At 38.1% G+C, this 25,323-nt stretch overlaps 5 protein-coding genes across 6 annotated transcripts; 2 read left to right on the forward strand and 3 right to left on the reverse strand.

The window, feature by feature from the left end:
• Positions 1 to 1,102: 1,102 nt before the first annotated feature.
• On the reverse strand, positions 1,103 to 3,267 carry LOC127803218 (protein PIN-LIKES 2-like). The gene has a single exon (XM_052339296.1). It carries the CDS (start codon positions 2,740 to 2,742, stop codon positions 1,375 to 1,377), a length of 1,368 nt encoding a protein of 455 aa, XP_052195256.1. The 5' UTR covers positions 2,743 to 3,267; the 3' UTR covers positions 1,103 to 1,374.
• Positions 3,268 to 4,796: 1,529 nt separating this feature from the next.
• Positions 4,797 to 6,399, reverse strand: LOC127803221 (uncharacterized). The gene is made up of 2 exons (XM_052339301.1): positions 6,043 to 6,399; positions 4,797 to 5,117 (listed from the first exon to the last, which is right to left on the reverse strand). Exons 1-2 carry the CDS (start codon positions 6,314 to 6,316, stop codon positions 4,963 to 4,965), a joined length of 429 nt encoding a protein of 142 aa, XP_052195261.1. The 5' UTR covers positions 6,317 to 6,399; the 3' UTR covers positions 4,797 to 4,962.
• Positions 6,400 to 6,525: 126 nt separating this feature from the next.
• Positions 6,526 to 11,525, forward strand: LOC127803220 (uncharacterized). 2 transcript variants are annotated; one of them, XM_052339298.1, is made up of 4 exons: positions 6,526 to 6,787; positions 7,163 to 7,521; positions 9,814 to 9,856; positions 10,639 to 11,525. In XM_052339298.1, exons 1-4 carry the CDS (start codon positions 6,667 to 6,669, stop codon positions 11,097 to 11,099), a joined length of 984 nt encoding a protein of 327 aa, XP_052195258.1. In that variant the 5' UTR covers positions 6,526 to 6,666; the 3' UTR covers positions 11,100 to 11,525. The 2 variants fall into 2 exon arrangements, with proteins under 2 accessions (XP_052195258.1, XP_052195259.1); XM_052339299.1 differs by having other exon boundaries at positions 10,645 to 11,525.
• Positions 11,526 to 11,732: 207 nt separating this feature from the next.
• Positions 11,733 to 17,011, reverse strand: LOC127803219 (ATP-dependent Clp protease proteolytic subunit 3, chloroplastic). Its single transcript, XM_052339297.1, has 5 exons — positions 16,540 to 17,011; positions 16,188 to 16,302; positions 14,306 to 14,481; positions 12,310 to 12,405; positions 11,733 to 12,226 (listed from the first exon to the last, which is right to left on the reverse strand). The coding sequence occupies exons 1-5, from the start codon at positions 16,900 to 16,902 to the stop codon at positions 11,936 to 11,938; spliced, it is 1,041 nt and encodes a 346-aa protein (XP_052195257.1). The 5' UTR covers positions 16,903 to 17,011; the 3' UTR covers positions 11,733 to 11,935.
• Positions 17,012 to 18,897: 1,886 nt separating this feature from the next.
• LOC127804188 (E3 ubiquitin-protein ligase SINA-like 10) lies at positions 18,898 to 24,623 on the forward strand. The gene is made up of 2 exons (XM_052340987.1): positions 18,898 to 19,342; positions 23,724 to 24,623. The coding sequence occupies exons 1-2, from the start codon at positions 18,929 to 18,931 to the stop codon at positions 24,381 to 24,383; spliced, it is 1,074 nt and encodes a 357-aa protein (XP_052196947.1). The 5' UTR covers positions 18,898 to 18,928; the 3' UTR covers positions 24,384 to 24,623.
• Positions 24,624 to 25,323: the final 700 nt, after the last annotated feature.

Raw genomic sequence — 25,323 nt, forward strand, 5'->3', positions numbered from 1 at the left:
TAAAATCAATAAGTTTTAAAATTTATTACAGACTTTAAGACAAAGACACTAATTAAAATTAAATATTTTTTAATAATTAATCCATAAAACATGTTGGACATATTGAGTAGCTGTTACACAGTGCTTTTGATATTGAAACAAAATATTATTACATATATGGGATTGTAAATCTGCATTCCATATGGGTTTAGGGTTATGAATAATTTTTAGAAATTAATTTATAACAAACCTTTAAATTATTTAGTTTATTAATATAAAAAGTTACTTTTTCAAAAAACTTATAAGTTAAACCCAATAAAAAGTATCACCTAAATGGCTAGATCTATATTTTCCTAATATCAAATTAGAAAAAAAAAAAAAAAACTACTTTCTCCATATAGTCTTTTGTCACACAGGTATGTAAATTTATGCAGTAGAAGAATAAATATGACATTTGTAAGAATTACATTTCAAATTTTGAAAACATAACAAAATTATAAAAGGTCTTTTATATTTTAGAGAAAAATTAAATAGATATATAAGTTTTTCAAAAAAATAAAACCATAGATCTTGAAAACAAAATGGATAAGGTTTATATCTCAAAGCCTTGTTTGAGAGAGTTCGAAAAAAAATTGGAATAAAAAAGAGTAAAATGAAAACAGTAAAAGCAAATAGAAAATATTTTCTCTTTGTTTTGAGAGAATAAGAAATAAAAAGTAATGTAATTATTTCCATTAAATCCATTATCTTCCGGTCATGAGAGACAAAAAAAAGGGACAAAACTCTGAAGTGATGTTTTTGTGGGTTTTTTAGAAGTGATTAGACAACTTGAGAAAATGTCAAATCTCAAAATATCTAAATCTAATTAATTCTTACCAATATAAACACAATATTGGAAAGATTGAAGAGGTAACAAATGAGATTTGGAAACACTGCGAGTACATTAGACAGCCTGTTTTATTGATATATTATAGATGATTATCTTCAAATATCTTTGCATATTAATGACAAGATACCATGTGAAAACCCAGTGAAAAAAAATTTCATTTTAAATGTGGTACAACATCATTGTGTTGATGTGATCATGTGTTGCAATGTATTCAAATCTTAAATACATGATAATTAATGAAAATATATAAACTCTATTTTAATAATAATAATAATACAGACAAGAGACATCTCATGGCTTTGAAACATGAAAATGCACTTACAGTAGAGAATTTTCACCCAATAACAAATAGAACATCTTCTTATAAACTAGTTACCTAGAACTGAACACAAGAAGCACAAAAAAAGGTTGAAAACTTCTGGTAGAAAGGGCTGATATTCCCAACATTTGTGATCCTTTTTTCGTCCTTATTCTCAGTCTTCTTCAAGTATTTGTCTCACAAAACCTCACAGATAAAAAGGAAGCAATCTGAAGTAGAGAATGATATAGAGTGAAATAGAGAGCAATGCAACGATATGCTGCCAGAAGAGGAGAGCTGAAGCTTCTCTCACTGCATAGCCTCTCAAGCTAGCAATTGCTCCAAACAAAATGGCACTGGGCATAGTATACTGCAACAAGAGCACAAACTTGTACATCTGGTCCCCTGCAACCAAAAAATTCAATCTGTCAGCCGCCCAAACGACCCCAATTCCAGCCACTGGAAGCACCAAAAGCCTTGCTACAATTATCCCAAATGTAGTTCTGATTCCCAGTTTCGATTCATTCGGGCCCTCAGCCAGCATTCCTCCCAGAATCAACATTACTGAGGGAACCATTGCTTCATTCAGGATTTCCAAACTGCTCAGAACAAATGAAAGAGGAGCATCATCGCTATAAACAAAGGATTTGAGGGGAGGGACCATCCCGACGATGAAGGCCAAGAGAGTGGCAATTGTTGGAGGCTGCAGGATGTGCTGAACCGGTGTCCTCTCTGCCACTGTTCTAATTTTTCTAACCATCCGGGGCTCGGCCAAGCACCTGATAGATTTGGGGCTCCTTGTTCCTCCTCCCTCCAGTGAATCAGGATCCGGGGCCGAGCCTTGAGAAACATTAGACAAGCTAGTAAAGATCCTGGCTATGAAGGGTGTCTTGCAATGTTCCGTTTCTTTTTCTTCCATCCCCGGCCACTCTGCTTCCACGAGGAGCGGCCTGCTGATATCATTGACCGCTACTTGTTCTTCAATTTCAGGATTCTCAACCCGTTCCTCCTCGACCACCTCGTAGTACTCCAATGGGGGTTCCATCATATGGTACACAAGGGTGTAAACAAGCAGTACAGCAACCCATTGAGCAAAAGAAACATAAGCCGTGCCAGTTCTGTGGCACTGGGGACCAAACGGGTTATCTGCACTATGGCACACAGACCCAACAATGGCCAAGGGCAGGTTCCCAGTGTTCCCAAACGCTGTCACAATAACAGTGAACCTAACGAATTCGGGAGGCGGCCGGCATATCTTGGCCACCAAGTACCCCAGCAAACAACCAATGACAGTAGCGAGAATCACGTTCACGGGGATAAACCACCAGTGAATGAAGTTCTTGACCGTAATGGATTCCCCAAGGTGAACGAAGATGGTGCAAGGCAAGAACAGAGCAAAGACCAGCTTGCTGAGAAGCTTGAAAGTGGCCCTGGGAATGATTTGGGTTTTCGGGTGGGCAAGGACCAGGCCTATAATAGTGAGGGTGAGGAGCTTCAACAAGGGAACAACGGCGCTTAGAATGTTTTCGCCACTGGACTTGACATCACCTTGAGTTTGAGCAGATAGGGACTCCATTTTATCTATTGTTTTGCAAGATCTAGAAACCACATGGAAGTAAACCAGCAACCCTTGAACAAACCAATTAAAAAAAAAAAAAAAACTCTTGAACAAACCCTAGATCTCAAAATGAGTGCGACAGATTTTCAGATAAATCTTGAACACGGACAAATATAAGAATCCCCAGAAGGTAAAACTTCTGGGAAATTGCAGAATCAAAACTAAAGAGATCCACAGAACTGCGATCTGAATTCCCTAATCCAGGCAGAAACAACCAGAGCGCGTGATTTTTCAAACGATTTCATGTACACGAACCATAACAGAAGACAACAAAAAGGCAGATCTCGGTAAAACTAGATGGGTCAAATCCTCGGAATTTGCAGCGCCCAGTTGAGATCCGAATGGAGAAACTGTGTGCGAAAAATCTGGGGAATCAAACAAACCTGAGACTGGTTTCGTGAACTCATAAAAGAAGAAGCCGAAATCTTCCCAATCGTTGGAAGTGACGATTGTTGCGAACGTGGGATACGTACCTTTGAACAATGGATGGGCCGTCTATTTAGTAGTTTGGAGGTCACACGTGGGACCCATTGTGGACGTCCACTTATATGAACATAGAGTTTATTCTTCGTACTTATATTATTTAAAAATTATATATTAAAGAATTTTTTTTATCGCCCGCATATCACAAAATTTACTGATGTGCTGCGACCTATGGAGGGGTCCCCTTTAAATTCGGGTCCCACAACATAATAATTTTTTTTATATTAAATTATTTTATACCATTCAGATCTTTTAAAGCTCCTGTGATAGAAGAGGCATTAATGTAATTTTCAAAAGTTAAATGGTACACCTTGCAACATAAAAGAATACAATTTTAGTTGAAGCCAGCAGTAGCTGTTCGAAAGGTTCAGGTCAACACATAACCATTGCGATGCAATCATGCATCATAAAAAATGCATTCAAAAACCAAACTGCTTACTATTTGATGTTTGACATTTTGGGCAACCAATCATGCTGCTACTTACTTGCATATATCACAAATTCAAAATACCAAAACATTTTATTTCAATATATTCATTAAGAGCTCCAAACTACCAAGTTATGGCGCTTATTATACACAACGAGAAGATAACTTTCTCTAAAATTATCAGCTCGTGACGAAAAGCATCGCATTGATTTGATTCTTCAATACATTTGTTAGTTTATGATCATGAATGACAATTAGTAACCATGGTAATCGATCAGTTATCTAGTTTCTGAAAAGCATAGGATTGGGCTTCCTTCCAGGAGCAATCCTTCTCCTACAAATTCATCAAATGCTGGTTCCAAGTGGCTAGTCTTTGGATTTTAGGGAGACCTTCTCTGCTAGCAACTATCCACTGGGTAGTTAAATAGCTTGACCAGCTAAAAGTTTACCTGAATAATCTCAACATATTTTTCATCAAGTCTTAATCTCGTTAAGTATAATTAGTCACATAAATTTTAATTTTTTATATATTCCAACATCATAGTCATATATTCTATGAGATTACATCCTATTTCATGTTTAAAGTTTTTTTTTTTTTATCAAGTTTTCTTTAATTTTCCTTAATTCCTCCATCTCTTTCATTACATTTTTTTTTTAAATTTCATCCATTTGCACATCTTATCTTTCTTCCATTCGCACATCTTATCTTTCATAAGTGCTAGTCTGTCACTCCTACCCTTGCTTAACAAACCAAAATATTTACCAATATGAGTTGGTAGGTGCTTGAATTTATTTCTTCTCTAAACAGTTGGACCAGTAATTTCAGTTTCAAACAACGTCTCTAATAGTTTTATAAATAATAAATTAAATGGTTTCCTCTCCCCTTCGTCTGTAGAGTAAAGCTATTACAATAGATCCAACATCAGACTTTGAACACTCAGAACCAAGTCTGTAGTGTAGTTGATGCAGCAACTGGAAGGTTTTGCCAAGCAAATCAGCAAATAGATGCATCTGATATAGATTGACAAAAACAAGTGATGCCACTCAAAACGAAATAATTTGCTGCTTTCTCAAGGCGGCAACACAACAACAACAACATATCAATCCTTAATCTCATTATGTGATGATAGATAATAAAAAAAATCACAATTCATTAATTTGTATTGCTTACAAAAGAGAAAGCAAGGTACAGAAATTGAAAATTGTACATCTACAGATATTGGTGATAGTTCAATAATGGACACGGTTTCAGGAGATTGGAAGCTGCATCAGTCATCGTAGGAGGAGTGTGGAGCAGCAGTACATCCAGGGTCAAAAGGATCTTCAGAGCCACAGCAATGCCAGTACTGAAAGACTTTACCAGAGTCAGGTGAATCCATGGTGCCCCCAGTGTGCACACTCTCAAACTTCCTCTTTGTTTCTCCTATGGAAGTATATGGGCATCAAACAAACTAGCCCTAGAAGGGAACTACTTAACAAGGCAAAAAGAAAGCACATGGAAGAAAATGGGCATCAAATATCATGACGCCAAGTTATCTTAGAGAATCAGTTTGGCAATCCAGTCGGTAACTGTTCTGTTTCCAGAGGCATCCGGCATCACAGGATTTGTGCTTATGTTTTATAGCTCATGCACAAGGGAAAATAGACCATTGACACAGAAGGCGGGGGGGGGGGGGGGGGGGGGGGGGACATTGGGTTGACTGGTAGATAATGCGTTCTTGTAAGATGTTGGATGTAACTATCATTACACACCAAGGAGTGAGCCCTGTGCAGTACACAAAAGCTGTCCTATTCTAGGAATAATTTTCAGTTCTCAGAATGATTAATGATTATCTAACCATCCAAACTATGATCTTTACTTGGTATATAGTTAATCATCCTTGCTACACCAAGGAATGAATATTTTCTTCTGAATTACTGCACTTGTGATTTCTCATAGATGCCAATAGATATAAATTTGAAGCGCTCCAGTTTACAAATAATTACAGAAACACTTTTCAAGCCGTGTTCCATTGGATTGCTACGACGAAGGCATACATAACAATGGCCCATTTTCTTGCTTGTCAAAGGTTTAACTGATTTACCAAGAAGGAAGATAGCATGAATTCCACAGAAGAAGATTAACAAACTACAAAAGAGAGAGAGAGAGAGATGAATTGTGACTTCTCGATATTTCTTACATAAGACCGGAAAGTTAATGTCAAAGTTCGATCTTGTCGTCCCAAACCCCTCTTGCCTTTAAATCATTTGATTCTCAGATGAAAATCCACTTTCCCAGAAGGTTCTACAGTCTAACCGATGCATATTACAGATGGAATATCGCACACAAAATCAGAAATTATTGTTACCTCCGAAATGAGCAGTGTGGTAACGGCAAGCCCGGGGGTGATTAAGTGAAGGATCAAACTGAGTTTTGCAATTCTTGCAGGTTCGTAGGGTTTGGATCGGCTTTGCCGAGCATCCTATTCGGAATTGCCTGGAATTTGGTTTTCCAGAACAATTGCTCTCCTTTGGTTTAAAGAAGAGATGAATTTGACGAGCCTTCTGTGATTTCCGATAATCGAGCGACGAAAGACGCCCAATCGGAACAGTAACATTCGAATTCAGTAATTGAGCAGCCATGGGAAAAGCTCAGGGCTTCTTCCTGTCTTTAGCGCGAGGAAGTTCAGATAGGGTGAAGGTTAACGGTTTTAGGCGGCGGGCGGCGAGCGTCGTGCGCACAGCTCACGCCACGTCGACTTGATACTAACATACGCCGGAACTTGTTTCGCTTGCGCGGCAAGCCGTCATTGGTCCTCCTGTGCAAGAAAAATCCACGTGTTCGTGGGGATCCTACGGGAAAAGACGGAAACACCCTCCTCCGTCCATATTTGTAATTGTGAGTCTACTTCTTCTACCGGCTCTGCGAACCAGAAAGCCCTAGATGTCTTTCTCTTATTGGGGTTTCGATTTGGTTGATCGACGCGGAGACAATGGCTAGTAACAAAAGAGATGAACCGAGCACCGCGCCGCAGCCCGATCGTTGGTATAACCTAACCCTAGGGTCGTCTTTCAAAGATCACCATCCCTCCTCCAAGTTCTGCACTTTGCGTTGTAAGCTCTCTCTCGTGTATATATGGAGTGGTTTACAATTTCTTTCGTTCTTTGCTTTCCCTTTCCTTCCGATCTGGATGCACTATATTGATATTTTTTTATGTCCAATATTAATGTTTGTAGTTTTAGATGAACCGAAGTATTCTACCATTGTTGCTGATTAAATTGACAACGAAGAAATTAAAAAGAATAAAAAATTGACAACGAAGAAGAATAATAAATATGGCGAAGATGCATTTCTTTGCCTAGTCATATGTTCATATAGGCCGACGGTTGGCATGGATTTTCATTTCCCTTTTGTGTGAAGCAGCCAAACACAAAGAACATGCTTTCTTTTTCAGAAGAATGATATTTTTTTTTTCGAATTTCTCTCAGATGAATTTAAACCGGCCTCAATTGATAAAAACCAGCCAGGATCACTGCATAAAAACAAGGAAAACAGGGTCACTGTAGAATTTCACAATAACCAACCTGGGAAACCAAAAGTGACCTTTGAGGGCAGTAGCGAGGATTATAAGGAAAATGATGCAGTTCTGTTCTTTGATGGTGAGAGCCTTAGGTTGGAACGGTTGCACCGGGCAGTAAAGCGTTTGAGACATGTTCGGCTACCAGGTGAGTCTGCTGCGGCAGCAACAACAGCTTCACTTGCACCAGTGGCAGAATCTGGTTCACCACCTGTCAGTAAAGTCGCTAAGTTCCAGTCTTTGAACAAGAGCATACCTCCTTCAGTGCCGGTGAGTTGTAAATGTGGTGATATTGGCTTCCTGTTTTTCCACAATTTCATAATATTTGATGAGAAAACAAAAATGATATTTAGTGTAAATGAATATGATAATTACTCCAAGTTCTATATAGATTCTTCCAGGATATGCACCTTCATTTTAATGTGAATTATGACATGAGTTGTCAAAAAAAGGTGAATTATCAAAATTAAAACAAAAGGTGAGGGATGCTCATGCTACTTCAAGTTATCTAACTCTTGTTACACCCAAACCTGAAGTTAAAATATAGCTGTCACTGTGTGCTTGCATGTTTGTTTGTCCATATATGTTGTTTCAAAGTAAAGTAGTATATCTTGAGAAATATTTTTACCTTGTCCTTGAGTACTCTCCTTCCAAAGGTTTAAGTGGCATTCGACTAGAACTGATGCTTTTCTATTGTCCCATTTTCACCATCAATGGAATTGCAAAGGCAGGTGCTGATATAATTGGATTGCTATAAACTTACAGTGTTAAGTATCAATATAGATTTGAGAATTAAGACAACTGTTATTGCTCTGGTTATTCTCATCTGTGTGTTGTGTAAGGATCCATACATGTTTTTGTGGGACTGATTAGGGATTCAGTGTTTGGAGGTTCTCTATCAAGCTTGGGCAGATGGTTTTGGAAGTCTGCCTGTAAGGAGAAGGAAGTTTTGCAAGAGGGTTATATGGTGGAACTACTGGTAGCATGAGTAGGGGCTTGGACTTCTTTTAAGGTCTTCATTTTTCATGTTACTGCTTATGGAAATGCATTTGGGATATGCAGAGTGATTTCTTATATGGTGTCACTTTTTTTATGAGTAATGGCAACAATATCTGGTTTTCTCAGTCACTTGTGGTGTAGAGGTGACTTGACTTCTTTCTGGCTCTTGCAAGGGTAGTATAGAAGTTCGGGGATAACTCTAGTTATAATACTAGCATGAATGGACCAAAGGCATTTTTGGACATTGATTTTAGGCATCGGTTTAAGGATTGTGGACATTGGTTGGGTCAAGGATGTCATCTGATTGTTGAGGTATAAAGGTTCTTATTTTAATATTTTATGGAGCTTTGATGGTCCGTCAAGAGTTTTCCTTTTCTTGGAAAGGTGTGGCTGCCATTGCCCCCTTTTAGAGGGATCCTTGCCTTGGGTCAGTTCAATTGGGAAGCAACTTTTTGTTCCTGGGTGGTGCATACATAAAATGGATGTTTCGATTATCTGATCATGTGGTACCACCTTCCTTAATGGTTAGGAAGTTTGTGGGTTTCGATGCTTGAGCATTTTGATGTGACATGAGAATTCTCAAGCAATGTTTGTATTATGCTCTAAGCATGGAGGGAATCCATATAATAGACAGGAGGAGAAAGCTTGCCTTCGGATTTCATGTTTTGATGTAGGATCTATATTGAGTATAGCAGGAGGAGGATTTATGGGATTAGGGCACCTAATGAGTTATAGCATCGCTAAGGATGGCTCAAGCGGTTTTGGTGTCTCATGCTAAACATAATGTCAATAGGTTTGAACCTTCTTGGACCCTAGTAGCTAGCCATCACATCATAAGATGTTTTACCTTTATTCAGTGGAATAGGTCCTCCCTTATCAGCCTTGACTTTGGTAAGGAGTAGCCCTCCCCCCCCCACCAAAAAAAAAAAAATCTACCCAAGTTTGGATAATTGTTTTATTCTGCTTGCTGCATGATATGGGTGTTTTCTAGATGATATATTTTGGCAACTGTAAGGTTGCTCTTTTGTGACTGGAAGGTTACAGGATTGAGTTGTGGAAACAACTTCTTTGTAAAAAAAAAAGATGAGAGGCAAGGGGAAGGTTGGATACAATATATGACTCCCTTAACCCTTGCACATTGGAGAGCCTCATGCACTGGGGATGCCCTATATTTTGTCAATATAAGCCATTCATGTCTCCATTTTTGTTGCCCTTGGAATAATTAGCTGTTCTCATGATTCTGAAGTACTTTCTGATCCACCTTTAGTTTGACTAAATTAGAAAGAGTGGAGAGCTGAAACAGAAAGAAAAAAGAAAATGGACTTATTGTATTTGTAATATATAATATTCTCCCTGGCAATAAGGAGCTGGAGGAGTACAACAGATACAGACCTGATTTCTTAGACACTGCACAACAATCCTCATTTTTTTGAACTCAAGTTCGCTCATATTTATAGTCCAGGCTTTTAGAACTGCACCAAGCAACAGCACCTGTTGTTTAATTATAAAGTTCCACAGTGACATTTGTATTAATGATGCTCACTCTTATTTTATCTTCTACAGATTGAAATTGAACGAATTGATATTGGTGACTTCAAAAGTTCAGGTATGTTTTCTAATACCACAGTTAGTTACCTACCAGCTGACTTTCTTTGATAAGGGAAAGGGGGTCAAATGAAAGAAAACACATTTTCTCTGTTTTCCAAGAAATTAAACAAGTAAAAAATGCAATTATCCTCTTTCTCAAAGAAGAATTACAGGTTTGCTACTATTTTGGCTGGTTATGATTGTCATGGTTATAGAATCCCTTCGACTCAGATTTGAGTACGTGTCAAACTGTAAGAAGGCTTGCTTAAAGAAAATTAATGTTTTGATATTCAATGTTATTCCATTAATGTTTTTCCCTATGAATTTGGCATCATGGGAGTTGGTATTATTTGGTTACTTTTCTTTGAAAGGTTTGTAGTATTTTAATAATAGTTATTTTTATAACAAAAAATCAACTTGTCATCTAGAGATGGCACGATGCTGAATGATTGTTGACCATGCCTCTCAATTCTTAATAGTCTGGATCAGGTCTTATTTAATTTATAAAAGCAAGCAGCTTAGTTACCCAGAAAATATGGGAGGGTGACATGTGCACTGCTTTACCCCATGTACAGGGCACGTGAATATATGTTGAATGTTAAATGCTCAAATGATTTACTGGCATTTGGAACATGTCTACATGATTACTCTTAAATATTTGTTCTATAATAGTTCACCTTGCTCTGGCCTTGATGGTAAGAGAAGATGCAAGTGTGGCTTTTAAGACTATGCTGACAGAAGCCGGTTGTTGCTCTGTGTTTTTTCATTTTGTCTGAAAATCACCTACTCTCCTTTTTTAAGCTACAGATGCGAAACCTAAAAATGACAAGCCTGTTGATTATCCATCGGCACAACCAAATTCATTCACTGCATCACCAGATCCTAAGAAAGAAGATGACGTGGAAGAACAGTTAGACATACTCAATGATGATGATGATGGTGGTGAAGCAGGCAATGGAGGAAATGCTGCAGAAAAAGGGTTCAACACTGGTATTGACATTAACGTGACACATCAAAATGATACAGATGATGAGATTGCTGATGTAGACATCAGTGACGAGGAGGATAAAGGCCCTAATGCTGCAGAAGTCCTTAGAGCACGAGTGAACGCGGAGGAAAGAGAGGAGCAAACTTCAAGCTCTAGTGGTAGCAGTGGGAGTGACAGTAGCGGAAGCGGAAGCGGCAGTGGAAGTGGAAGTGGGAGTGGGACTAGCAGCAGTGATTCTGAAAGCAGTGATGGTGACTCAGTAAACTCCATCTAAGAAAAGGGAAATCCTCCAAGTGTAGGTTGAGTGCCCCAACATTGACCGTAGCTAAACGGTTGTTTTTGTTTGCCACTAACAGCTGTACAAGCGAGATGCATGTTCACAGGCGAGGCAAATGCATGGAAACTGTGCCTCTTGAATGGAGCCTGAGTGAGCATTGAGGCAGCAGCTATTCGTTGTCACTGTTAACGGTTGTTTTTGTTTGCCCTATTTTTTGTCTTCAATGTCATCAGAAGCATTGGAAGAGAAACGTGAATGTAATCATTCCACCGGTTTTATGTGTTTTGCTACATGGGATGGCCAGGCACAGGATTTGTTGTTAAGGTGATTTCACTGGGTTAACTTGGTGGCAGGCAACCCGCCTTGTGTACATGTATATGAAATCATTTGTTTCAGTCCAGTGACTATAATTTCATTGCATCATCCTGCATGAGCTTGCCTGAATATGTTTTAGTTGGATTTTGTTTCGTTTCACCCTTGTTAATGATTCAACAAAACGCTAAGTCATCGCTGGGCTGCTTTCTACAAAAACCTGTCAATGCATGCACGAGAAGGACCATGAAATGCCAGGAAAGTTGGGTATCATCTTGCTTCAGTTAGCGATGGTAGATCTGTTATAACCAACAAAAGTAAAGGCCAAAAACTCTCACTGTTTGATATCATATAAATGGAAAATAGCACCTGTATCTGAACGTTTATAAAATTGTATACATGAAAGGACCAATCACTTGCAGATTTCATATTTCCTTACATGATGGGACTGATTTAACTCCTCAGAGCATGGCTGCAACAAGGGGTGGACCTTGTGTTTTGGGGCCTGCGAGTCCCATGCCTCAAACTGGAGAGGGTGCTTCCTTTTCCTGTTCATTGCCCCTCTCCTCGTCGCTTCCAGATCCTCCATAGCCATTTTGTAGAAATCTTTCCTCCGAGGGCAAATTCTTTTTTGCTTTCCTGCTTCCTTCGATTTTCCAAAGATCCCACACCTTGGTTTTGGGTGGAGGTGCTGCATCTCCTATGGGTGCAACTAACCCTGGTTTACCATCATCAATAACTGCATCCACTAGCCCGTATTCTTTTGCTTCCCAAGCATTCATGAAATTATCACGATCAGTGTCAACTTCAATCTAGAAACAGAACAAAATTATTCAACATTTGCCCAAGAAATAGGAAAAGAATTGGTGAGATGGAGGATATTTTGATGGGCAACCTGCTCTTCTGGCTTCCCAGTAACTCTTGATAGGATTTTGTTCAGCTTAATCTTGTGGTACACCATTTCTCTTATCCGTATGCTCATTTCTGTTGCCTGGAAGTACACTTCACAGTTGAGTAAGAGATTTATAAATTCTAAATAAAAAACTCTCTCATTTATGTGAAATAACCAGCAAGGACAATCAGCCAAGGCCTATGGTCAAACATACTGCAGAAAGATGTACAGGCGCGTCAACAATGTTTGATGCTTCATTTTTCGTTTTTATTTTGCATAGCACATGCCCAACTGGCCTGTGGATGGAATAATCCCGCCCCCCAATGCTTCCAGTATTGAAGGCATTCCTCCTATTCATAGTCAGCCTCAAGCCCGGGTAAAGGACAGTTGCATTAGTAGCCAATAACCAGTGTAAAAATCATTAGATCTCTTTTATCATGAATTCTAGAAAAAAAATGTATGTAGCTGCTGACCCTATTTAGTGGAACTAAGGCTTGTGATTGTTGTTGTACACACAAAGTGACAGCTACTATCTTCTAGCAAGAGTAATTTCTTCACACCTAAAAACCCTTCTCAGGAGGAACTTAGATGTAGCAACCATTTCATCCGAAAACTGTGAAGAAAGAGCATGATCACTGATATAATTCTCTCTATACATGTACGCAATCTTGCAGATATCACTATGCTATGGTTGTGGAATAGAATATTACAGAACTTCTCCAACAGATTCCCCAGTTCTCAATAGTGCTCGAATGATGCGGTCACCAATCAAAACTCGGCCCAAGGCCGACCCAACCAAACCGGAATAGTATCACCAAAATAGTAGTGCCATAATGTTATTTTAATACTTCTTAAGTTTTAGAATTTTACTTGATTTAGGATTCTACTTTATATTTCTACTTGATTTAGGATTCTAATATTTGTTGATTTAGATTAGCCAAATACTATAAATATACCTAGGATCTAGAGTTTGTAATTAATTTTTAATCAATCAAATTTCAGTAACCTATTTGGGTTTTCTTAGCAAAACAGTCTTGTTTTTGCGTCTTCTTGAAAGCCAAGCTTCGGCCATTGAAGTTTGCTCTTTCAAGAGTTTATTTTGGTGTGTTTTTTTCACACACACGCTACATGCTGCATCATCGAAGCAACTTCTTAAAATAAACAATAGAACAATTAAAGAAGGCAACACCAACTTTGGTTGCTCAACAAAACGCACCTTACAAGCTAGAATGCAAACAAATGTTTTTTCTCACATCAAAACTGGAAACTCCAACATGTAGGTGTCAAGTATTTGTCTTGGCCTGCCTAGTGCTAACGTGGGCCGTTTCGGTGATACGCTAGGGTTCAAATCCCAGTCTTCAGAAGTAACAATTGCTATATTAAGTCAATAGTTTTGGGTTTATTTATCCTAAATTAGGAGATGCAAGCAAGAATTTGACGGTACCAGTAAAATTAAACCTCATCTATACTAGTTTTCTTCCATCTGAATATGAATCCAAGATGGATTGCACAAAACACATTATTTAACTGTAGTATTAACTAAATCAAACTTCTATGTTTTTTTTTTTTTTAACTATCTCATGACATCACCTAAACTTTTGCAGTGGTATCATCCATGATAATAACCATGCTGGCACTAGAAAATGCCATTTCACGACATCAAACTATCGTAGTCCCTTGATACTTTTTCCCTCTGGGTAACAAACCAGACATAATAGAGGGAAAAGGTGAAACAAGGGACAGACGGCAGCGTAAGAATTCCAATCCACCTAAAAGCAGCTCAGAAGGAAAGCAAAATGTCCAATCTTATACATAAGTTTTGGCACAGTATCCAAAAGTTTGCAAATATAGTGGTGTTCTTATTTCTCATTTTACCTGGTGCAATAAAACAACTTGCATAAACAAATTTGCCATATTCCACAAGATTGGATGCCTATGGAAAAATAAAAAATGAATTTATTAGAGTGAAGACTCAATATCCTTGAAAACAAGCACTTACTTTTCCCCCAGCAGTCCCAAGTGGCTGGTGAATCATCACTCTTGCATTAGGCATGCAAAATCTTTTCCCTTTGGTACCAGAAGCGAGGAGAAAGGCACCCATAGATGCAGCAAGGCCCACGCAAATAGTAGAAACATCAGCTTTGCATAACTTCATAGCATCATAAATTCCCATACCTGCATGCAGTAATAACTTGAATGAAGTACGTACATTGTTCAAGGAAGAGAAAGTTCTTTTTTGATAAAAATAAAAATAAAAGCCTAGGATATTTGAAAGGAATGGACTCAATGGAACACTAACAATAAAAAATAAAAAAAAATAAAAAAAAAAAGAAGAAGAAATTAGTGGACACTAGTTTATATACAAGTAGCTAAATTTGAACAAAAAGTCTCACAAAGTTCAAAGGACTTCATGCAGGTGATAACTACAAAACTGAAGCTGAAATGAGATTGGATACAATATAGAAAACTTCAAAGCATAAGGCCAAAAAAGAAAATAAAAAATCCCCCAAGTAACATGCAAGACATAAATAAAAAAATAAGAAATTTATGCTTTCAAGTTACATAACAAACTCCAAAATTTACCGAGTGAAACCATCAAACTTTTCAATGAATAAACAGATCTTGAACTTCATGGACTCCTAGAAAAACACTTGAACTCTTCACCTCTCTGCCTCCTAAGCAAACCTTTCAACTCATACCTATTATTAGGATTGATGAGGTTCTCATGTTCCAAGACAAGGCCCTGAACTTAATGGACTCAAGAGAAAAAACAACACCCAACAACACCTTGCTAACATAGCTAGTAGCAGCTCCTCTACCATAGTTGACATTATTGGGAGGCTTCCTAAGGTCCATGTCTTGTCTCGAGTTAATCTTTACATGATAGAGCAAAGACATAGCTTCCTTCTCAAATCCTTCCAAGGACAAACCATAACTTGGCTAAATTTCTTAATTGTGCTTAGGATCCCATTGGAAGCCCCAGAGGTGAGAAGAGGGTACGCTTCATCTTCTTGCCAAGAGTTGTGACTCATGCTGGCTGCCATAGTTTAAACCTCCTTGTGAAAAGGAAAGTATAAGACCCCTCCACTTTTCAACCACCTTGGTCCAAGTCTGGAACCCATAAAAAAAACAGGTGGGTGGAGGTAGGAGTAGCCCATCCCAGATGATCCACTGCCTACCTTACAGACAACACTACACAGTGCTGAGTCTACCAGCACTAGAACTACAATTACCTAGGCGCTTCCCCATTGGCTACATCCACTTGTGTAGCTATACTCCCCAAGACAACTTTGCTGCATAAACCTGGGGTCTCCAGAACCCTACAACCAAACTCCCACCTTCATTTGCCAGGGAAGATAAGGCATTGATGAAATATTTCACCTTAGGAATGGCCTTCCTCCAAAGAGGAGCAAGCTGGCTAGCACAACCATCAGGAAGAAGTCTAATAAACTCAGGCCTAGGCTTAAGACGTTGATGCATTGCACTGACCTGAGTACAAAGAATTTACCCATTTAAATCCAGATCTGCTAAAAATTGCAATTTGTGAGTCAGAGTTTTGTAGTCCAATTAGGAATTGAAACATCATACAAGCCAAGCTATGATGATTGCTTTTACATCAAACAGCTCTTCTTATTGCCACTTTAGACGTTTCATTTTCCTGCAAAGTTTTTGTGCAGCAGCACCTTGACTCCTTCAATAAGACAGAAAATCCATTTCTTCATGAGCCTTGATATGCTTAAATTTGATCAGAGGCATTAGTAGAGAGACAATCCCAACAAGAGCATTAAGTTCTATGTTTTTTTTTTTTTTGGGGGGGGGGGGTGGGGGAGGGGTTGGAGTTGCAGAATCAAGAACAGGACAATGTGAAAGCATGAGCTCACCAGCAGTTACAGAACCACCAGGAGAATTTATGAAAAGTTTAATGTCCTTCTTCTGGTCTTCAGCGTCCAGAAACAAAAGTTGACTTATGATGAAATCTGCTGTAACATCGTCAACCTGCCAATCACCAAACAGCCCTTAGGCCCTTTACACAGGACAAAAAATCCAAGCACTTGAATTCAAACAATTCAGACGCAAAGTCATTCTATAATAGCTGGAAAACCCCTTCACCAAGCCCTTCAGAGAGAAAACAATCGAATACCAAAGGGAAAAAAAAAAGCCTTAATTATCTCGAAATATTGAGCGAATAGAGAGTGGAATTGGCAAAACCCATAAAGAAAATCCGGACGACACCTGAGAGCCCAAGAAGACGATTCGCTGGCGAAGAATCATGTTGGTGGTATCGAGCTCTTCGAATCTGGGTAGCCAAGTGGGCGAAGAAGCATGGTTGCCGGAAACATCCCAATTGCTAGACAGAGTTCGCGGCCGAGTGGAGAAGCTCTCTGTCGATGACGCCTTAACAGACAAGGCGGCGACGGGGGGTCCATTCCTACTCCGACTCCGGGCGCAATAACAAGAAGACGAAGAAGCAGCAGATATGGTTCGAATCAACCGGCGATGGTCTGTCCCAACCGGTTTCAGCACGACGACGCCATGGTTGATGAACCTCGTAGTCGTAGACCTAGAAGGCGTGCACGTTAAACAACCCGGATCCATCGCTTTCCCCGCTGTGAATTGCAGAGTGCCCGTCTTCCCCCAATCCTGAAACCTACACTCCCTACGGTCTATTCTTCGTATTTCCTCTTCCTTTTCCCGTTTTATCTTTTACTTTGTTCCCTTTGCTTTGTCATTTTCTCCATCTTTTGCTACAAAGTTCTCTATTTCATCTATTTTGCTTTCATTTTCTTCTCAACTCATGTCTACAGTATTTATGCTGCACGGAAACAAAAGGAAAAACGATTTTGATAGAAAATAAAAACGTAGAAACGGACATTTTTCTAAAAAAATAGATATAAATAGGGTTCGAAATGAAAATAAGAAACGTTTTCGAAACGGGAAAACAGCACCTATGAGGTATTTACGTGCAACATAGTACACTATCATAATCGCGTGATTAAAAATTGTTAATTTTATTAAAATTTCCAAAATATTTCTTATCGTTCTCCATGTAATTATATTTAAATAATTTAATAGTGATTGATATTTATCGTTGACCAATACCATGGTGTATTAATTAAATTTTAAAAAATTTATTATTACTGAGTTTTTACTACTTAAAAAAGAGATAAATATCATTGTTAATAAGGCTATGATCGGTATAATTTATTTACAAATAAGGATTCAATTTGAAGATATCTCATTGTTAGGTTGTGTTACGAGAGAAATAGTGAGTTAATATCATTTTCGTCATTATTGTTAACTAAAGTGCTTATTTCTTTATTCAAGAAAGGTTTAAATTAAACTTTATATTGAGATTATTGTTATTATACAGTTTCTCACTGCTCGTGTTATCGATTTCGACAGATGAGGTAAATCATAGGTAGAGACTTTATTTCATTACGCAGGATAAAAAATCGAACCCACGACCTATTTATACGAATTTCAACTTATTGTAACTCAATCACTTTACATATGTCCTAAAGGTAAATTAAATCTTATTTTGGGATTATCGCACTTACACGACTCATTCGTGCTTTTGATTTCGAGAAATAGGGTAAATTATAGATAAAAAATTTATCTCATTGCACAGAGTAAAAAATTGAACTCATGACGTACCGATAAGAATTTTAAATTGTAATTCTTGTTGTCAAAGGTAAAAATGTAAACAAGGGAGATGTTGAGGTTTACCATCGTAGAAATATATCAAATGCAGAAAAAGGAGGGAAAATCAAAAGAGAGAGGGGATGATAAGAAAAGACAAATTAGATGATTTAAGATATAGATTAGTTGAGTTTGAATTGATTTTTTTTTTAACTAAAAAAATGCAAACTGTTAATAATTTTAAAATCAAAATTTGAGTTGGCTTTCAGCTTTAAACCATGCAGTGGGTTAAAAACCCCAACACTTTGTTGAACTTAAAGGAATATTTTAGCCTGTTTTAAGCTTTCATGCCTTCTACCCTAATATGATAACAATATAAATTTATTTCCATAAACCAATTGATCATGAGATAATTATTTTGTAATTTAAAGGACTTCAATAAAGAAAACAATAAAAGAGAAATGGTTAATTTTTATGAGTATTCAGTGAGAATAAGAGAACAATTAAATAATATAAATTATAAATAACAAAAGTTGATTACAAATAGCATTAGGGTTCGCTTAATAAGGTATTTATACCAAGAATTTATATATAGATAAGTTATAGATATAAGACTAGTTTTTGAAAGTGCATTAATAATCTAGTTATTTAAAACTTTAATTAATTTTTTCTTATGACAAAATTAAAATTTTATTTAAAAATTAATCCAGTCATTTTCACCGAATAACTATAAAACCGAATAAGATCGGTTCGATTTTAAAAATCTATATATATATATATTTCAAATTATGTTAATATAAAGTTAATAATAATATTTTAAAACATATAAAAATAATCTATATATATATATGTATAGATTTCAAAATCTAAACCTAATGCTGCACAAATTACACGTGTAGAGACACGTGTAAAGGATGGCCAAAATGGGGAAACAAATAAATAATCGGCGGAATCAGGGAGCAGCGGAAGTATCCCCGGCATCATGGCGAAGTTTTCGGTGGGAAGGGATGAGGATGACGATAACGAAGGGACTAGCAATCCAAGGCCCAAGAGGCAGAAGGGGAACTTCTCCAGTTTGGAAGCGACACAAGAAAGGCAAGCTCGGAAGCATAAATTGGATCTGGAAGAAGCAGTGGCTTCCGATTGCGAAGAAGAAGAAGACGAAGAAGAAGAAGGTGAGGGAGGGGAAGAGGGAGAGGCAGAATCTGAGAATGCCGAAGAAGATGGGGAAGAAGAGCTAGGGGAGGAAAGGGATGACGGTCAGTACGATGCCGAGAGGTGGAATGCTGAGCGGCCATCGGATGACACATACGGATCCATTTCCGTAACCCTAACCGATCCGGATGTGCTCGATTGCCCTGTTTGTCTCGAACCTTTGACGGCTCCAGTCTACCAGGTCGGTTATTCATCAATTTGATCCATCTATCGAAGCTTGTGTTTTTGTGCTCAGCTTTAACAACAATGATTGAAAAAAGAAAGAAAGAAAGGAAGTAGAGACCCACAAGCTGAATACCCACTAAGCTCATGTTTGTGTGCTTTATTTTGCTGTTGCTGTTGGCTTTGCAGTTTCAGTGCATTGGTATTAGCATATGAATTATTTTAGGATTTATGTGATGATAATATAGGTTAGAATGATCAACAGCTGCAAATTACTTGCAATTTGCTAAAGGAACAGTGATATCTGATATAACTACCAAAGCAAGAAAAGTTGCTAATGAATCAGACGAAGGCGTCGAGCCTGCTTTCACAGAGCCGCCTATTAGAATTGCAATGGGAAAAAATGTGAGAATATGAGTTAAAGATTGTTGGGAGGCCTATTAAACAAGGCGACAGGCTTTCCCATCTAAGCAAGACTAGAGTTTTATCAAAACTCACTGGGTTTTTGGCAGCACCTATATGTTAAGAGAGGGTGAGCATTGTCCATTGAAGTTTTGGCTTCTTTGCATGGCTTCTAAAGGAGCTAATAACAACGGATTCTTAGTAAACTAATAATTAAGAACTTTACAACTATAATATATTAAGCCTTAATCCCACTTTGTGGGGTTGGCTACATGAATTCTAGCTCACCAATCATTTCTATTTATGCACTTATCTTTGTGAGGGGCCTTATATCACACCTAAGAGTCTCTCACTAAGTTTTTTTAGTCTTTCTCTACCTCTTTTGCTAAGAACTTATTCCACTCCATCTATCCACACTACTTCTGTTACGGGTATTTCCCGCTCTGCACTATGCGGGTCGGACTTACGTCAATGGGCTGGCCCAACCGCTTAAAATCCAGGAGACCTCGAGCTGAGCCCATCAAAGCGAGCTCACATGCTGTTGGCGCTCGTGCTCATACGGCAGAACTAAGTGAGCTCCCGGTAACTCCACTAACTTATCAACATACTCAGGCGAGCTCCCAGCTACATTTTGAGGGAGCTCCCAGTGACCCTTACAATTCGTTGGCGCAGCCAATCAGCTCGTGTAACGGGAAGGGCGTATACCACGGATATCATTTGGCCAGGGGTCACCCCAACTGGACTATTCAAACCCATTTTCTCGGCCCATTTGGCCGGCCCACGCCGTTTCCATCTTGACCCCTCTTTTACAACATCATTACAGTCGCGTCTGGGTTTTTGCGCGTTCACCTCAGATCCCATTTTCATTAATGGCGGATCCTATTCACATTAATAAGGGTCTCGTCGACACCTTGCTGCGGCATGGCCGTCTCCGCCGACGCCGGCTATTCCATCCCATCATCTGTATACGTACAGGGGAGACAGATAGGCATGTCCTGGGATATATATCAGCCAGCTCTTCTGAGAGCTATGGTATGTTTTTTCTTGGATCCACAAACAAATACCTTGCACATTTTACTTCGCTCACTGACTTGGGCATTGGAGTACTTTGCGGGGAAGGGCCGGCGGGTCAAGGCATTGAACCAGTATACCTCATTATCTCCTTCTCGGATCTACCAAACTAGTGTGGGCCAACGAATCACCGTCGACCAATTCTGAACGTCGACAACTTCCATCTTTCTTTGGTAGTCCCCTCATTTATTAGTAATTTTTTATTTTCATCTTATATGCATTTCGTGTGGCTCAAAACCCTTGCTTCTCCTTCTCTTGTCCTAGCTAGTTTGTATATATTTCTTTCTATATCTTTTATGCCAAATTGTTAGTATAAATTTTCAAAAGTTTGTCATTGTTTCATTATCTATCCTTTTTGCTTCTCTCTCTCTGTATTTTTTTGGGCCAAAATATATCTCTTTATGTTTTTCTTCATTGCGACATTTGTAAAGCCTTGTGGCAAGCTCTCTTAGTTTTGATTTTTTCCTATACCTCTTTGTTCCACTTCCATTATTCTTTTTTGGTTTGGGACTTCTCCCTTTAACGCTCCTGAAAACACCTTTGTCGTATTTTGAATAACAATAGCTATTTCAATCACCATTTGGTTAGAATCTCCTTCTACATTCCAATCTCTTTTGTCACACACTTTTTTCTTGAATACCTTGCTTTTCACCTTTTAAATCCCACAATTTGAATCCTGCACTTCGTTTCATATCATTTTCTCTCTTCCATTTTTATATGGTCGTGAATGACCATACACTATGTTGTGTGGTTAAGTATTCTTCTAGTATAACTTTAACAATCTTACAAGATAAGTGCTTATCTTGTCCCAAAAGAGAGTAGTTTCTTTGGATAGTTGATATGCCATTTTTACATGTGAAAAATTGTCATTTTTTAGAGTAGCATTGGCTATGATGAGCCTATATTTTGTGGCAAATCTAAAATGGGTTTATTCTCATTATTTTTTTCTCCAAATCCATGACCTCCACGTATATCTTTATATACGTTCCCTTCTCTACCCACATGACCATTTAGGCCACCTCATATAATGATATTTTCTCTTCTAAGTATTTCTTGTACTAACCCCTCTAAATCTTCCTAAAATTTTGTCTTTATCTCCTCTTCTAACTCGACTTGTGGTGCATATGTACCCACAATGTTCATAGTTTCTTCTTCCTAAACAACTTTAGTTGTAAGAATCCAACCTCCTATTCTCTTCACACCCACTGTCTCATTCTTTAAAATATTATCTATGATAGCCCTTAACTCCATTCCTTGCCCAATCCTTCCCTAAGTACCAAAATTTATATCCTGATTATTTCAACATTTTAACCTTTTTTCCAACCCATACTCTCGGAGGGGCATAAGATTAATTTTTCTCATCATCATGTCCGCAACTTATATAAATTTTTCTGTCAAAGTCCCGATGTTCCATAATCTATGATATTGGACTAACTTCTTTACTCGTATCCATTTATAAAATTGCCAGTACCCTTGCAAATTTAGTACTACATCCAGGTGCTGATCCAACAGGGTTAGTTCATTTTTCACTACACTTGGGCAATACAACATGTTACTAAGACAGTTACATCTCAACAATATTCTCATTTGTCTAGAATTCATGTTGTTCGATCTGATGAGTGAAATTCTGGTTGTTGGCTACTTAAGGCTACCCTCTGATGCAGGATAGCAAGGAAAAATTGCAGCAAGTAGAGAACAAGGTGGAGAGTAGGAAGAAGCAAAGTAGTAGTAGAAGAAGCTCAAGAAAGAAGCTTGAGAAAAAAAAGAAGAATATTGCCAAGAGAGTCAAAATATATCACTGTATTTTTAATAATCAACGACGAGCCTTATTTGTAGGCCAAAGCTAATCCTAACTATAATAGAATTTTTGAATCCAAATCCAATTCTTAACTTATGAATCCAAATCCTATCAGATCTATCTAATAAAAATTGGAAACAAATAAAAATAGCAAGATAAATCCTAATTTAAATTTAATTTCTAAAACCAAAATAATTAAAATAGGAAACAATCAAAAACAGGACAAATCTCTATCATTCTCCCCCAGTGGGAGAAAAACTCGCCCTCGAGTTTTGTAGAATGCTTGAATGGCCTTATGGTGCCACCTGTGATATTCCCTTGTCATCTGAGGCCAAATGTCATCATCAATGTTGACCTGTTGATAGTAGTAGAATGGGCTAAACAACATATTAGTCTGGGCCAATTGAAATCAGGTTAAGGCTGAAATCATGGGCTATTTGGGGTTGCCACAGGGAATTGCAGCAGCAAGGGTTCCTGGCCTGGACAAAGGTGCTTTTTTGGGCTTGTGGGCCTGACGGTTGATGGACCTCGATGGTTCCATTTATGTTTCTGGTGCTGGACTTGAGTGAGGGTGTTGCTATTGATGTTCTAAGATGTTATACATCTCTCTGCCAATATGCACTCATCAAAATTTGATAATTTTTATTGCGTTGGTTTCTCCTTTGATGCCTTGTCCATTGCACATAGAAAAATGACATTTTACACCATTTTCAAGTTTCCAATGATCTGTTGTTCCTTTCGGATAGTGGATGTAAGTGACAACCTTTGCTAGTATAGTAGGTTTTGCTAAGATATCCGTGACTTGCTGCAGAAACTATTGTTTTCTTTCCTTCTTCAAAGCAAGCTGCTAAATGATGTGATAAATGTGGTTTTATTACGTTTGTACATAGGAATTACTATGTTAATGATCTTTCATCTGCATTTGATACCTGGAAAGCTAGAATGTTATAAATACTGTGTAAAATATTAGATGATGCTTCAGAAAAACTAATGCATGACATGTAGCTTAAGTTCCATTCTGTGCTCTTTGTTCTTTTGGGTGGGGGGTGTGGGTTTGATTGCTTAATTGCGAGGAATAGCTGCAAGTAATAAATTGTGTTCATGCTATATTACTAAATGGCAATTTCAGTGTGAGAATGGGCATGTGGCATGCTCCTCCTGCTGCGGCATGCTTAAGAACAAGTGTCCTCCTTGCGCTTTGCCAATCGGCTATAATCGCTGTCGGGCCATTGAGAAGGTTATTGAATCAATCAAAATATCATGCCGGTACATGAAGTATGGTTGCAGGGAAAGAGTGAACTACCCTAAGAAACACGAGCATGAGGAGACCTGTATCTACGCACCATGTTCATGCCCTCTTCCTGATTGCAACTTCATTGGATCTTCTAAGACCTTGTTTGCACACTTCAGCAGGAAACATCCAACCTCTGCGAAGCGCTTCAGGTATAACTGTCACATCCCAATAACCATAACACCACAACAGAAGTACCTTCTCCTTCAAGAACGCAGTGAGGGCAGACTTTTTATTCTCTACAAGGGGACTGAACTTATTGGATACACACTGCACGTTAGTTGCATCGGGCCGACCTCATCGAGCAAAGGTTTTGCATACCATCTCGTAGCCGGTTCTGGTTTCCCTTCCGTGAGCCTACGCGCTCACACAGAGTGCTCACTGGGGCTAGTAGCAGGTGATCCTCCTCTGAACAAGAAGTTTCTTCTGGTTCCGCCTGATTTGCTGGCTTCCCCCGGGCTGCTTAATTTGAATCTCTACATATCGAACATCCTGTAAGCATCATATCCATCCATCCTCCTCCTCCTCCTCCTCTTCTGAAGAAGAAGAAGAAGAAGAAGAAGTCCTTGTTTAAAGTCGTATCATTTCACCTGGGTATATATATATATATATGTATATGTATATGTCGGGTGTTTACTATTATTGTTCTGGGAAAATAAAATTTTAGACACGGTTGCTTTTCTCTTATTTCTTTTCTTGGAGCCCATATTCCAATTTATACTGGTTTATTTATTGTCACATTTGAATTTGATCAATTTCAATATTTGTAACTTTTTTTGCCTGTCTGCTAAATTTGTTAGGTGGTCGCATATATTAAAAAAAAGTCTTGACAGTTATACCCATAAAAGATAAAAATGTTTGTGACAGGATTTTTTTTTTTTTTTGGTTTTGTTTTTGACAAATGAAAATGAATCTTATGATATAAAACAAAATAAATACTTATTTCTTAACTTGCGTTCCCGTCCCCACTCCCCAGCTTCTTCTGTTAGTTTCATCATTTTGTTTAATTTTTTTAACAATTAACAAAGGGTATATGGCCTGAACAGGAATAGTGAATGGGTTGATCAATGGCGTTGGTTTTTATAATAATTATTATAGCGGTGTGGTGTTTGTGAAAATTAATGTTATTTTGCGCGCACGGTCAGCCGCCTCATTCGGCTTCGTAAATGCCCAGATCTTCATTCATTTGACTCTTTTAACTTTCTATTTTTTTGTTTTTTTGGTCTACCTAAAGAAAATATAATTAAGCAAAATACAACAATAAATAATACATGACCACTTACCTTAACAAGCAAAAAAATTATATTTTATTCAACAAGTGGATGCAGATTAGAATAAAACCATAGAAAAATCAAAAATTTTCTTATTCAATTTTATTTTTGAATATATATATATATATATTTATAACAAGAGTCGCGGGTCAGGTCAGCGCTTTCGA

The sequence above is a fragment of the Diospyros lotus genome, chromosome 6, assembly GCF_014633365.1.
Source record: "Diospyros lotus cultivar Yz01 chromosome 6, ASM1463336v1, whole genome shotgun sequence".
Taxonomy (NCBI): Eukaryota; Viridiplantae; Streptophyta; class Magnoliopsida; order Ericales; family Ebenaceae; genus Diospyros; species Diospyros lotus.

Coding starts and splice junctions, on each gene's coding strand:
- LOC127803219 (XM_052339297.1), bottom strand. CDS start 16,902: ATGGATCCGGGTTGTTTAACGTGCACGCCTTCTAGGTCTACGACTACG. Junction 12,406..14,305: donor TTGGGACTGCTGGGGGAAAA/GTAAGTGCTTGT, acceptor GTGTACTTCCAG/GCAACAGAAATGAGCATACG. Junction 12,227..12,309: donor CTGGGAAGCCAGAAGAGCAG/GTTGCCCATCAA, acceptor TTCTGTTTCTAG/ATTGAAGTTGACACTGATCG.
- LOC127803221 (XM_052339301.1), bottom strand. CDS start 6,316: ATGGCTGCTCAATTACTGAATTCGAATGTTACTGTTCCGATTGGGCGT. Junction 5,118..6,042: donor CCACACTGCTCATTTCGGAG/GTAACAATAATT, acceptor ATACTTCCATAG/GAGAAACAAAGAGGAAGTTT.
- LOC127803220 (XM_052339298.1), top strand. CDS start 6,667: ATGGCTAGTAACAAAAGAGATGAACCGAGCACCGCGCCGCAGCCCGAT. Junction 6,788..7,162: donor CAAGTTCTGCACTTTGCGTT/GTAAGCTCTCTC, acceptor AATTTCTCTCAG/ATGAATTTAAACCGGCCTCA. Junction 7,522..9,813: donor GCATACCTCCTTCAGTGCCG/GTGAGTTGTAAA, acceptor TATCTTCTACAG/ATTGAAATTGAACGAATTGA.
- LOC127804188 (XM_052340987.1), top strand. CDS start 18,929: ATGGCGAAGTTTTCGGTGGGAAGGGATGAGGATGACGATAACGAAGGG. Junction 19,343..23,723: donor TGACGGCTCCAGTCTACCAG/GTCGGTTATTCA, acceptor TGGCAATTTCAG/TGTGAGAATGGGCATGTGGC.
- LOC127803218 (XM_052339296.1), bottom strand. CDS start 2,742: ATGGAGTCCCTATCTGCTCAAACTCAAGGTGATGTCAAGTCCAGTGGC.